This window comes from Ovis canadensis, chromosome 5 (assembly GCF_042477335.2).
Source record: "Ovis canadensis isolate MfBH-ARS-UI-01 breed Bighorn chromosome 5, ARS-UI_OviCan_v2, whole genome shotgun sequence".
Lineage (NCBI taxonomy): Eukaryota > Metazoa > Chordata > Mammalia > Artiodactyla > Bovidae > Ovis > Ovis canadensis.
This window is the reverse complement of record NC_091249.1, coordinates 19,017,358-19,030,177: the sequence shown is the minus strand read 5'-3', so window position 1 is coordinate 19,030,177 and position 12,820 is coordinate 19,017,358. Positions and strand designations below refer to the sequence as shown.

Genomic DNA, 12,820 nt, shown 5'->3' with positions numbered 1-12,820 from the left:
CAGGCTGGCTCTGCCCTCCCCAGCATGTACACTGTGCTGTAGGCGTCCCGTGGGCTGCACGCTTGGGTGCCCACGGCGGGCGGGGGCGGGCGCTCAGGGCGCACTTGGCCAGCCCCTGCCCGTCCTTCTGGCGCGGACGCTGTCGGCTTTGTACGTTCGCATCCTTTGTAATGAAACGTAATAAAAAGTCACTGTTTCCGTCTCTGCCGCCTCCCTTTTCTACCTCCCCTCTTCTCCCGCCTCAAGGGTGAGATGTGGGTTTCGCCGGTGCGCCAGCTGGGAGTTGCCCAGAGACCACACACGCATGAACACGGACCCCCAGGCCTAAGGCCCTCACACACACTCCGCAGGATCCCAGGCCAGATGGTCCAGGGGCGCGGAGGGGACGAAGCAGCAGGCCTGGGGCCTGCAAATTAAAGCCCAACACCTTGTCAGGCTGCTAGGGCCCCAGCCAGTCAGTGGGGAGTCAATGGCAGTCCCCACCACCACTGCCTAAGTTTGGGGTGTCTAGGCCAGCCTCCCCTCAGAGACTCGACCCTACCATCTCCCCAAAGCAGAGACCACAGCCAGCCCCTCCGCCACACAGACACACTTTATTTTGTCTTCCCTGAGCCCCTCTCATTTCCCCCCAGGCCAACTGCCTCCTGGGGCCTGATGCCGACGACCTCCCATGGGGAGGGCAGCCGCGCGGGTGGCTGTCACCCAGTGGCGGGTCCCCAACCCCATCCCTAGGCCTGCAGCAGCCTCTGGGCCTCGTAGTCCTCGGGGATGGTGTCTGTGGAGAGAGGGTGAGGAGGTGAGGCGGGTGAGGCTGGGGGGTGCAGACTCCCCGCCTGCCCTGATGAGGGTCCTCTTACCGTTGCAGCGGTAGCGCAGGTTGGCCCAGATGATGTTCTCCTGGGAGAAGCAGAAGACCCCCAGACGACCACCCCGCATGGTTGTATCCAGGACCACGTTGCTGTCTGCCACCAGCTCTGGGCCCTCGTAGAATCGCACTCTGCGGGGCAGGAGGGGACCGTGACTCGGGGTCCTAGGCCAGGCCCTCCCCTCTCAGAGCGTCAGCACCCTGCCCAGGGAACTAGCATCTCTTCTCTAGGAGAAGGGACTGTGTGTCTCCCTGCCTGGGCCACAGTCAGGACAGAGGGAGCTCCTGATCTGAGCCTCAGTTCCCCTGTGTGACGATGGATGTGCAGGGCGCGCATACAGTAGGTGCTAAACATAGCGCCTGGACTTCCTGGCAGCGCAGAGTGGGGACTGGGAAACGGGGAGTGGGTGAGACCCCACCTTCTGCTATGTATGCGCACAGTTCAGAACCCCCAGCCCCGGGTCCAGGCCGCCCAACCTGGCCCCGCCCTTCCTGAGTCCAGGCCCGCCCCTGTCCGCCTCCCCTCTGGGCCCGCCCACTGAGCAGCTCTCTGCCAGACCTGAACCCTCCCCGTGTCCTCGGAGGGATATCATACCCCAAGGCCAAACAGTTATTTCTGCCTCTATTATTCCCATTTTACAGGTAAGGGGACCAAGGCCCCCCGAAGCAACTCCCTCCCACAAGAGCGAGGAATGAATAGGGACTCCGGGCCCCTTGGCGGAGGGCGGGCTCCCACCTGATGTAGCCCACTTGGGGCCGGTGCTGCAGGAACCAGCGGTAGGATGTCTTGTCCTTCCAGCCCACGTTCCGGGGATCCTTCCACAGCAGCCGCACCTGTGACGCTGTGTCCCCCGTGTGCCACAGTGCGTTCCGAAGCTGCTCCCCAGGGCCTGTGGAGGACTTCACGGCCTACCACATCCAGGAAGAGGAGAGTGGGGTCAGGGACCATACAGGCCACCAAGGCCCCCAGACGGGCAAGGAGCTTCGAGTCATAGAGGAGTGGTGGGAGTCCCTGGTATGCCTGGATGGGAGACCCCCCCAAGGAAGCCTTGAGGGCCACGTGGAGGTTTATAGGTGGGTTATAGGGGGCAGCAGTGGTCGGTAGGATAAACTAGAGTCTAGAGGACTTAGGGAATTTTAGGGTTTCAGTGAAATACTGGGATCCGGGTGGCGCTAGTGGTAAAGAACCCGCCTGCAATGGAAGAGATGCCAGAGATGGGGGTCCCACCCCTGGGTCTGGAAGATCCCCTGGAGGAGGGCATGGCACCCCACTCCAGTATTCTTGCCTGGAGAATCCAGGACAGAGGAGCCTGGCAGGCTACAGTCCATGGAGTTGCAAAGAGTCCGACAGGACTGAGCGGATCTATTCTATTCTAGGGGGTCTGCAGGAGGATTTGGAACCTGAGAGAAAGCCTGGGGCTCTGTGAGGCGGTTTGGATGCCCACAGGAAGACTAGGGGATCCTGGGGGCATGTTTGAGGACCTGTGGGAGGATTTCGGTAGAAAGCCTTCGAGGTCCGTAGGATCATGCCGGGGACTGTAAGGCTTGCGGGTCTGTGGAAGGGCAGGGGGCCTCAGAGATGGCGCTGAAACCAAGCGCTCAGCAAGGGCCCAGCACCTTGAGCTGGATGCCGGGCTCTGCCACCGCACGGAACGGGCTCGCCTGCCAGTACGTCTGCTCCATCTGTTTCCACATGACCGCGTAGAAGCTGGAGCTGTCCTGGTAGCCAAAGATGAAACCAGCGTAGTCGTCATCCGTGACAGTGTTCACGTGGAACGTGCCTTCGAAATCCACGCCATTGAAGGCCGTGTAACCTGGGGAGAAGAAGGCACGCTAGCCCTTGTCCTACAGGGATCCGGATCCGTCCCCGAACCCTGCCCCTTCGGAGTACAGAACGCCCAAGCCCAGAGTCCAGACCACCTAGCCTGGCTCCGCCTTTCCCGAGTCCAGGCCCGCCCCTGTCCCGCCTCTCCTCCGGCCCCGCCCCCCGAGCAGCGCCCTGCATGGCTTGGCCGCCCCGCCCCCGCGTCTCACCCACAGCCAGGCCTGGGTCGCTGTTCATCGTCTGCACGATCTCCATACCCTGGTGAGGTTCAAAGGACGAAGGGCGTCAGGCCAGAAGGACTGGGCTCCCCGCCCCCAGTTTAGGACCCGCTGCGGTGGTCCTGGGCTCCCCCCACTTCCCGCCTAGTCCCCGCCCCCACCTGGTTGAGCACCACCCAGTTAGGGTCTATCTGCGCGTCGCCCTCAGGGTCCAGCACGACCGTCTGGAAGGCCCGGAAGTCGGTGAGGGTGACCTCAGCGTTCTCCGGACACACATCGATCTTGTCTACCACCTTGTCCGCATCAAAGTCGCCCTGGCACGCGTCGCCCACGCCGTCCCCTGAGAGGAGGTGGGAGGCCCCCCCCACCCCCCCCCGCAATGATAGAATGAGCTCCAGGCCCCGCCCCGGGCCTGGCCATGCCCATACAAGCTACTGGCCCTGCCCAGGCCACGCCTCCAGCTCGGCTCACAAGAGCCACTGCCCCCACCATGCCCACCCCAAACCTCACCCTGGCCCTGCCCCACAGGACCTGCGTCCGGCCTTACGGTCCGTGTCTTCCTGGCCCGGGTTGGGCACTAGACGGCAGTTGTCCCTACTGTCGGGGACCCCATCGTTGTCGTCATCGTCATCACAGGCGTCACCCTGGCCATCGTGGTCTGAGTCCTGCTGGGCACTGTTGGGCACTGTGGGGCAGTTGTCCATCGAGTCCTGGTGCCCATCCCCATCCCTAGAGTGAGTGGAGCAGGGACAGTGAGGCGAAAGCCGGGTCGGGCGCTGCCCACGCTGGGTTCCCACCTCAGCCCCGGAGGGCCTGCTTACTTGTCTTGGTCGCTGTCACAAGCATCTCCCACGAAGTCGTGGTCCACATCCCTCTGGGGGCCAGAGGAGGGGGAGGATACAGACGTTCATAATCAGGGCAGAAGAATTCAGAAGCCTCTCCCCCACCCCCAGTTCCAGAGCCAAGATCTTCCTGAGCCCAAGCAACATCCACCCACACACCCCCCTCCCCCCGCCCCAACCCCAGCCAAGTTGTTCAGACTGGGCTGGAGTCTTGCTAACCAGCCTGGGACTCGCCTGGGGGTCTGCCTCAGCTGGAGTCTGGCCTACACTCACCTGGTCTGCGTTGCTCTTCTGAGGACAGTTGTCACAGGCATCTCCTACACCATCGCCATCAGTGTCCTTCTGATCTGAGTTGGGCACCCTGGGGCAGTTGTCCGCCGGATTGCGGATCCCTGCGAGAAGCAGAGGAAACAGAACCGGATCCCCAGATGGGGCTGGGGCCAGGCTGGCTTCAGCAGAGCAGGTGCAGACCTGGGATTAGCCTGGGACAGAGTCCCCACTCCACCTTTGGTTCCCAATAACTACAAAGTTAGACTAAGTCTTCGTGCCCAGTCCCCAGCCTCCTAGAGACTAAATGGATGGAGCAGTGAAGGGACTGGCTCAGTGTGTGCACCACCTTGAGTCTCTGCCCCGCTGTAAAAATGGTACCTCTTCCATGGGGCCCTGTCCCCCATGCTCACGGCTCTGTCCTCTTTCCCCTGCAGCATCTAACGCACGGTCCCCCTTTCCCTCCTGCAAAAGGTCTTCCCTCTTTCCCTTGGCCTGTCAGCTTGCATTTCTGTGCGCGGAGCAGGTTCAGCGGTTCCTGGCGCCCTAGGCGAGCTCACTCGCTCCGGCTTCCAGAAGAGGCCGAGCTCCACCTCCAGCCAAACCCCACCCCTTGGTGCCCGCCCTTTCCTCTCCTCTCCTCGCGCGCCCAGAACTCACGGTCGCCGTCTATGTCGTCGTCGCAGGCGTCGCCTCGGCCGTCCTTATCTGTGTCCTTCTGGTCGTCGTTCTTCTGGGACCGACAGTTGTCGCACGCATCGCCCCACTTGTCGCCATCCGTATTTCGCTGGTCTGGGTTCCGCACGAGCGGGCAGTTGTCCTAGAGGTGAGGGCCGGTTAGGGGATAGGCAGTCCTAGAGAGTCAAAAGTCACTCCCCAGACTGTCCAGCTCCGAGGCCCCGCCTCCTCCGCATGGACCCCACCTCAGTCCTTTGGGACCCCTAGATCAGCCTCTGAGGCCACACCCGTCACCCGGAGACACGCCCCCCCACCCGGTCTCTCCCGGGCCCCCACTTTTGCCCCACCTTCTCATTGAGGACGCCGTCCCCGTCGGCGTCCGGGTCGCAGGCGTCTCCGATGCCGTCCCGGTCCACATCCTCCTGCCCTGAGTTGGGCACCGTCACGCAGTTGTCCTAGGGGTGGGCACAACGGGCGTTGGGGGCGTGGCCAGTAGCCCCGCCCACCCCTGCCAGGCCACGCCCTCCACGCCGCACCCACCTTTCTGCACTGGCGCTCCGAGCAGCGTAACTTCTCGTCTGGGAAGCCGTCCAAGTCTGTGTCGCGGCCGCAGATGAGCCCATTGCCAGCCCAGCCGACGGCGCACTGCGGGTGGGGTAGTCAGTGGGTGCTCTGGCGTGGCCCGACACCCGCACCCTCATCCCATTCTACTCCTGGCCTGCTCGCACTCACCACGCATGATCGCGACCCGTCACGCTCCAGCACGCAGTCGGCCTTCTCGTGGCACGGGCTGGGCGTGCCGTCAGGGCAGAAGCGCTGCGGCCGCCGACGGCAGCCTGATGCCTGGTCGCCTACGAAGCCGGGCTGGCACGGGCCGCACTGGAAGGAGCCCTGAGCCCGGGCCACAGGAGGTCAGCCCCCGCCGCCTGACACTTCCGCCCCACCCTCCGCATCTCTCAATCCTTCTCCTCCCAGGCCTTACCACGGTATTGACGCATACAGAGTTGGGGACGCAGTTATGCTGCCCGGTCTCACACTCGTTAATGTCCGTGCAAACCTGGGTGGGAGAGAGCGCACTGGTCAACGCTCCCAGGCGGATACCCCCAGACCTCCCACCCGAGTCACGAATCCTCTGAATCCCATCTTTCCTCCAGTCCCGACCATCCCTGATGGGAAACCCTTAACTTCCTCTTCCCCAGACTCCTGTCCCCATCCGTTGCCCCTGGAGCCAAGCAGGCTGCGAGGCTGAAGTTTACTTAATAAAATGCCCCCCACCTCGAAATGCTCCTCCCGGCTCTCCAACCCCCGACGGCCCTCACCTGCTTGTTGGCCTTGGCGAAGGCCAGCCCCACGCCCTCGTGGGTGGGGCCGCTGAACCCAGGTGGGCAAGCCTCGCAGCGGAAGCCGGGACTGGTATTGATGCAGCGGACGCGAGGGAAGCAAGGATGGGCGGTGCACTGGAGGAGGAAGGGCCCGGGAGGATCAGAGGATGAGGAGCTGGGCCTCCCCCAAAGAGGCGCCTTAGGGCTTATTGGACTTGTAAAGTTAAAGGGCCATCAGCTAGCTATAGGAGGGAGGGGGTGCCATGTAGGGCAGAGGCTATTGTCCCAGAGGTCAGGTCACACACGGCTTTGCCTCGATGTGGGAAAGGGCAAGACCAGGCGAGGAGAAGGGCCTGCCTGGAGTGGGGCTGTTTCTGGGACCCAGTGGGCTGGATGCTCATGGACGGGGGAAGAAATTTTGAGGGCGGGCGTCCCCAGCGGAAGGGGGAAGTGGTCGTCGGGGTGTGCGTGCCCGTCGGTGAGGAGGTTGCCGGGGCGGGGGAACCCCGGTGGTGGAAGGGTCTCTGGGGTCGGCCACCCCGGGCGGTGGTGAGTGGGGTCGTTGAGGGGGACCACTCCCGGCTGTAGGGGAGTCGTCGGGGTGGACGTCACTGGCTACGGAGGAGGTCGTCAGGGTGGGCATCCTAGGTGGAGAGGGGCGTGGTAGGGGTGACTGTCCCCCGGCGGTGGGGAGGTCGTCTGGACGTGCGCCCCCGGAGGTGAGGGAATCCTCTCCCGGAGGACCCCCAGCGGACGAGGAGGTCGTCGGGGCGGGGCGGTGGGGAGTTGTGGGGCAAGCGTTGGGGGTTCTTCGGGGCGGTGGCGGCAGACGCACCTCGTTGACGTCGGCGCAGTGCGAGCCGTTGCCCGTGAAACCTTCGGGGCAGGGTCCGCAGCGCGCGCCGCTGGCTGTCTCGGTACAAGCCACTCCGGGGAAGCAGAAGCCGGGCGAACACTGGCTTAGCGGCCGCACCGTCAGACTGGGGGTTCGCACGGGTTGCATCCCTGCAGGGAGTGGGGCGCGAGTGGTTAAGGCCACGCCCAGGGGTGGAGCCTGTGGAGACAGCGTTCCCATCCAGGCAGCATCCTGGCTGTTCCGCGACCCCGCCCCGTTCCTCTCTCCAGGTCTCTGCAGTCTCTCGATCTCTGCGCCCGACTGTCTTTTTTCGCTTCTCCCTCCGCGACTCCACCTCCCAGCGTCTCCCGCAAGGTTTCTGGCTCTTTTGGGGGTCTCCCCTCCCACAGTCTCTCTCTCTCCTTTCTGTTCCTCTCTCTCCATCTCTCATCCAATCTCTCCATCTCTGTCAACCTCTGTCTTCTCTCTTTTGCTCCCGGTCTGTCCTCTGCTCTCCGGATCTGTTTCTGTCTCCCCATCTCTTCTCGCTCCCGGCCACCCCGTCTCCGTCGCCCCGGCTGCGCTCACCGCACGCGTCACACTCCATCACCGTGTTTTTCAGGAACGTAATCTCCTTGACCTTCGGTGCAAGGGAGATGGGTTGTGGTCAGCGGGGCATCCTTCTCCTCCCCCGCCGGTCTCCCCTCTCCCTCTCTCAGACTCCTTCCCCATGACACCACCGTCGCGGACCCTCTCCCCACGGACTCCCTACCCCCAGATCCCTACTCTCCCAGCCCCTTCTCCCCCTTCCCTGGGATTTCCTCCTCCCCTCAAGGATCCGTACCCTCTCCCGTAGAACGCCGCATCCCTGAGACCGCCCCCGCCCCTTCCTTTCCATAAACTCGGCCCCTCTCACCTCCATCAGGACCAACTTCTCCGGTCCCTTCCCACTCCCCCACCCTCCCCTGCCTTCGAGACCCACTTCCCCTCTTCCAAATCTCTGTCTTCTCCCCTGACCCCCAACCCCCCAACCCCGGCCGGCACCTGCTGCCGCAGTAGGTCCCGTACGTCCTGCAGGGCCGCGTTGGTCTCCTGGAGTTCGCGTAGCATCTGCGGGCCCAGGTCCCCACCTGCGCTGACAGGGGGCGCTGGTGGGGCTTCGGGGACCGGCGACCCCCATCACCACCCCTCACCCCGCCGCCGCAGAGATTCCTGACGCCCACCCCATTTCTTGAGCTTCTGCCCCCACTGCCTGCTGTCTCCACCCGGCACGCCCCGGTGAACTTTCCCCGAGCCTCAAGGAGCCGCGACCCCAGGCCTCCCGCGAGTCCTGTCCCTCTGGGGGTCAGAGGCACGGCGTGGGGGAGGAGCGGCTTACCCAGCGGCATCTGCCCCTGGCCTGATGCGCCGAGGGCAGCCAGCGTGAGCAAGAGAACGCGGGCGGCGGCGAGAACCATGACGGCGGCGGGGAGCTGGACTGCGGCTCGCTCTCTGCCGCCCACGAGGGCCGAGCGGCCTATTTATCCCGGCGGCGCGGCCGGCCCGGGGGACGGCCCACCGCGGCCCTGCCCAGCGTCCAGCCACAAGGTAAACAGACGGCGCTGGCCTCCACGTTCAGGGCCCCGCCCAGCGCTGCTGAACTCGGATCGGGCGAGGAAACTGAGTCAGCGGGGGCTTGGGCTGAGGTTGGTGGGGCGGGGAATCAGTCAGGACCGCCCTCCAGCCCTCTCATTCACTTGTTTGAGAGACGGCTGCGTGCCAAGCCTCCAGCATGGCTGGAAACGAAGCGAGCCCCATAGCGGCTCCCCACAGTTCACAATTGGGGAAACTGAGTCAAGAGTGGCTTAAGGTTAGGAGTTACCTCCTCCCCCAGCCCCTTTCTGGTCTTTCCTCTCTGCAGTTCTCTGGTTGATGAGTAGGTAGTGGGGACAACCTGGTCACCCAGAGGCCGGAGCCCACTCAGTCACCCAGCCTGTGCACCGGCCTCTGTGTGTGTCCCTCCCCGCAGGAGGACTAGCAAATTAAGGGACTCTGGCTGGAGGAGGTCTGAAGGGGAGCCCTGTGCTTCTGTTTGTCGAGACTTTGCCCATACCATCAGAGCTCCAGTCCAGCTCTGTGGGAACAGCCTGTAACAAAAATAGAAATTATTGCTAATCAGGAAAATCCTCCCAGCCCAGCCATGCTCTTAAGCTACAAAACACCTCTGTTTTCTGGTATTAACCCTATACACTGCCACCCTCCAGTGTTTGCAGCCTCTATTCTATAAGCAGGAAAACTGAGGTCCAGAGAGGCAAAGCAGATAGCTGAAAGCCACTGTGAGGGGCAGGGATGAAGCCAAGGTAGGGTCATTGTCAGATCTGTTCTAGTGGGAGGTTGCAGAGAAGTCACTGAGGGCTTCCTGGAGGAGGTGGCAAGAAATCTAAAGGAAAGGAAGACTCAGATCAGGGGATAAAAAAGATAGGACAATTCTGGCAGAGAGAAACATGTGAAGCTTGAAGCTGGGGATATTTCAGCCACATTCATTCATTCCACAAACGCATTGACCATCTGCTATGTGCCATGTCCTTTGCAGGAGGCTGGGGACACGAAGTGAACAAGCCAGATTGGGCTCCTCCCTCGTGGGGAGCCCACCATAATCGTCCCAAGGGACAGGCAGCAGTGGGAGCTCCAAGAAGGTGCCTGACCCAGCTTGGGACATCAGGGGGAGTCTGGGGAGGTTTCTTAGAAGAGGAGGGAACTCAGAGCTATGACCAGGAAGGTGAAGAGACCACAGCCAGATAAAGAGATGGCTGAAAGGCATTCTAGCTAGAGGAACAGTATGTGCAAAGGCCCTGAGACAAAAGTGAGTCTGGTCTGCTGGGCAGATTGATCTCAGGGTAGAGAAATCCTGGGGCTCAGGAGAACTGGTGCCAGGTGGTACAGGGTTTGGGCTGTCTCCAGAGGGCAATGGGGAGCCACAGAGGGGTGAGTGAAGAGTGGGGGGTCTGGAGGGGAGGCTGAATAGGAAGAGCCAATCCCAACCTGGGCACTTCTAGTGAAGCCTGTGCCCTGATGCCTGTGGCAGGGCCATGAGCTCACCTCCTGTTTCCCTTGGCATCCGGCACACCTGGGGGCCGCTCCTGGCTGGTGTTGGGATTCTTGGGAAAACCACGGCTCCAGGAGGGCCTCTAGGCTTGCGTGTGCCTCATGCAGCTAGGACGAGGGCCCATGGGAGCCAAGCCCCTGCCACAGGCTTGGCATAGGGCCGGAAGCGTGGACATGCATGGCTGTGTTCACGGCTGGGCCATGAGGAGCTGTGAGGAAGAAACTTCTAGGCATAGGGAATGGCGAAGGCGGCAGTCCTGAGGCTGTCCCAGGCTGCAGATCAGACCACAGAGGCCTGCAGCCAGGCAATCTGGTTTAATGTCCCTGCTTTCTGGATCCCGCTGGCTCTGAAATCCCACTTCCAGGCAGCAGCCCCCTCCTCCCTCGCACACCTTGGCAGCCTCACATCACACACTCACTCTGGGTGAACTTCCGGCCCTTGTACCTGCTGTTCCCCACCATCCCAAATACCGTTCTCCTTCCTCCACGATCTGGCTCTGATGCCCGCTCCTTCAGGAAGCCCTCCCTGCTCTTCTTGGGCAGGGCTTAGGGGCTGCATGACATTCCCCCAGGATGCCTGACAGAGTGCTTCTGGCAGAGAAAGGATGAGCTCTCCCAGGGGACTGGGGATGTCTGTGTTTTGTTCCGTTCCTCCGTTCCCGGGGGCCCTGGGCCTGCAGAGAGCCCCGCCACGATGAGTGGCACATGGATGTTGTTTCTTATAATTCATGCACCATCGTTACTATTAATAACAGTAACCCCTGCTACCGCTGTCCGTATGACAGACTCAGGAGCCACATGGCCTGGGTCCGAATGTCAGCTGGGCAAAGCCTCGCTGTGTGACCTAAGGCAAGTTGCTTGACCTCTCTGTGCCTCAGCTGCCTCACCGAGAAAGTGGGAGTGATCACTGCTGAGAGGACTGAATGAGCTCAGTGTGCCTCCAGTGTTAGCCCATCATACAGTACGGAACCTATACACAACGTCAGTTATACCTCAGGATGTTCTTACATTTTCCTCAGAGAGGGAATGAGACAGCTCAAGGTCACACAGCCAGGATTAGACCTGGAGAAGGCAGGACCCCTAAGGCCTTCGCACCACCCCTCTCTGCCCTTGGTCACAGATTGTAGATGAGAAGTGCTAACCCAGGCCCCTCATTAGCTGTGAAGACTGCTGCCTGGGACCTCCTGGCCTGAGCCCTTGGCTGGCGCCCCAGCCAGCCCCCCTTCCCACCACGTTAGACCCAGCGGTTCCGGGAGCCTGGCCAGGCTTGGGCAGAGGGGCTGGTGCCTGTGTGATGAGGCTTCAGAGCCCTCCCTGGCAGAGTTCTGCTGGGCCAGGAGACATGTGGGCGCCCCCCGCTTGCCCAGCCGCCTCTCCTGTGAATCCAGAGGGAAAGTATGTCGGGAAGGCAGCCGCCCTGCCCTGGGCGGGCCCAGCCACAGGCTCAGGGTCTGGGGAATTCATTACAGCAGCGAGGGAGGCCACTTAGCTACTGCTGGATCCGCAGCTGAGGAGCCTGACCCAGCCTGCCTTGAATGGCCCAGCTGGACCCAGCTCTCCAGAAGGACCAAGCAGTGGGGAGCGGGGCGGTGGGGCAGAAGGGGTGCCATTTGGGCACTGGGGTCTGGCAGACCCACCCTGACTTGCTCTGTGAACTCTGGCAAGCCCTGACTCTTTTCCCATCCTCCATTTGCCCTGACTGTGTCGTCATTTATCTCAGGCTCTCCAGAAGGTATGATAAAGAGGAAAATAACAATAAATATAATGGCTACAATTTTATTGCTGCTGCTGCTAAGTCCTTTTACTCGTGTCCGACTCTGTGCGACCCCATAGACGGCAGCCCACCAGGCTCCCCCGTCCCTGGGATTCTCCAGGCAAGAACACTGGAGTGGGTTGCCATTTCCTTCTCCAAGGCGTGAAAGTGAAAAGCGAAAGTGAAGTCACTCAGTCGTGTCCAACTCTTAGCGACCCCATGGACTGCAGCCCACCAGGCTCCTCCATCCATGGATTTTCCAGGCAAGAGTACTGGAGTGGGGTGCCATGAGTAAGTGCCAAGGGCTCGAAACCTTGCCACGTCACTTTTGTGGGTTTTCCCTTTTTGTCCCCTCTCCTCATAGCCTCAGGGGGCAGGAGCGGGAGGCAGCAGGAGATGGCCAGGAAGCCTCGGTCTCTGGCACCAGGACCCAGAGTTTCATTTCCCACCTCTGCTGTGCAGCTTCAGACAAGTGCTTAGCATCTCTGTGCCTCTTTTCTTTTTTTTTTTTTTTTTAATGGGGTAGGGCAGGGTACCTTCAAAAGTAGATTTACTTTTAATAGTAATGTAGATTTTTACTTCTCCAGTTTAGACAATGGACTGCAGAGTTGCCTCAGGGGAGAAAGGACTTCACTAGGAACCAACTGGAATTTAATGGTGTGGCATTCAATGGGCACTGACTTCTGAGAATGGTTTTACACCACTATTATCTTCAGAAATTTCCAGGGATAACTGTGGCTGGACAAACGACCGCCCTGCTCTTTTCTCCTTTCCTCTCACATTTAATGAGCGTTTTGTAGGTAACAGCAGAACAAACCAGTGTCCGTGTTGCGACTGCCTACGGGCTCACGACAGAAGTTTACTTCTCTCTCTCAGTCTGTGTTTCTCTCTGTCTAATGAAGTGAAACATGAAAATGCCTAAAGTTGTTTGCAGTTTATCAGCAGCACTAAAGATCCAAGTGAAATGAGGACAACGAGAGCCCCAGCCTCTGAGGCTCATCATAAAACCCGAGTACATTAATCCATGAAAACTACACCCGGCACTTTTATTTTTTTTTTGATAGGTAAGAAGTGGATTTATTCGGAGAGAAACACACTCCACAGAGTATGGGCCATCGCCGAGGGTGAATG

At 61.0% G+C, this 12,820-nt stretch overlaps 1 protein-coding gene across 1 annotated transcript; it reads right to left on the bottom strand.

Annotated features, from left to right (window-relative positions):
* Nucleotides 1-574: 574 nt before the first annotated feature.
* COMP (cartilage oligomeric matrix protein) lies at nucleotides 575-8,476 on the bottom strand. Its single transcript, XM_069589025.1, has 19 exons — nucleotides 8,231-8,476; nucleotides 7,897-7,982; nucleotides 7,441-7,492; nucleotides 6,853-7,022; nucleotides 6,015-6,152; nucleotides 5,678-5,752; nucleotides 5,428-5,586; nucleotides 5,236-5,340; nucleotides 5,043-5,150; nucleotides 4,678-4,837; nucleotides 4,024-4,142; nucleotides 3,730-3,782; nucleotides 3,456-3,637; nucleotides 3,070-3,248; nucleotides 2,900-2,948; nucleotides 2,483-2,679; nucleotides 1,602-1,774; nucleotides 858-997; nucleotides 575-775 (listed from the first exon to the last, which is right to left on the bottom strand). Exons 1-19 carry the CDS (start codon nucleotides 8,307-8,309, stop codon nucleotides 729-731), a joined length of 2,271 nt encoding a protein of 756 aa, XP_069445126.1. The 5' UTR covers nucleotides 8,310-8,476; the 3' UTR covers nucleotides 575-728.
* Nucleotides 8,477-12,820: the final 4,344 nt, after the last annotated feature.

What these genes read in the sequence shown, in the direction of transcription:
- COMP (XM_069589025.1), bottom strand. Translation starts at nt 8,309, where the DNA reads ATGGTTCTCGCCGCCGCCCGCGTTCTCTTGCTCACGCTGGCTGCCCTC. An exon ending in CTGTATGCGTCAATACCGTG is followed by an intron (nt 5,587 to 5,677) that starts GTAAGGCCTGGG and finishes GCCCGGGCTCAG; the next exon opens with GGCTCCTTCCAGTGCGGCCC. An exon ending in CGGAGCGCCAGTGCAGAAAG is followed by an intron (nt 5,151 to 5,235) that starts GTGGGTGCGGCG and finishes GCCCACCCCTAG; the next exon opens with GACAACTGCGTGACGGTGCC.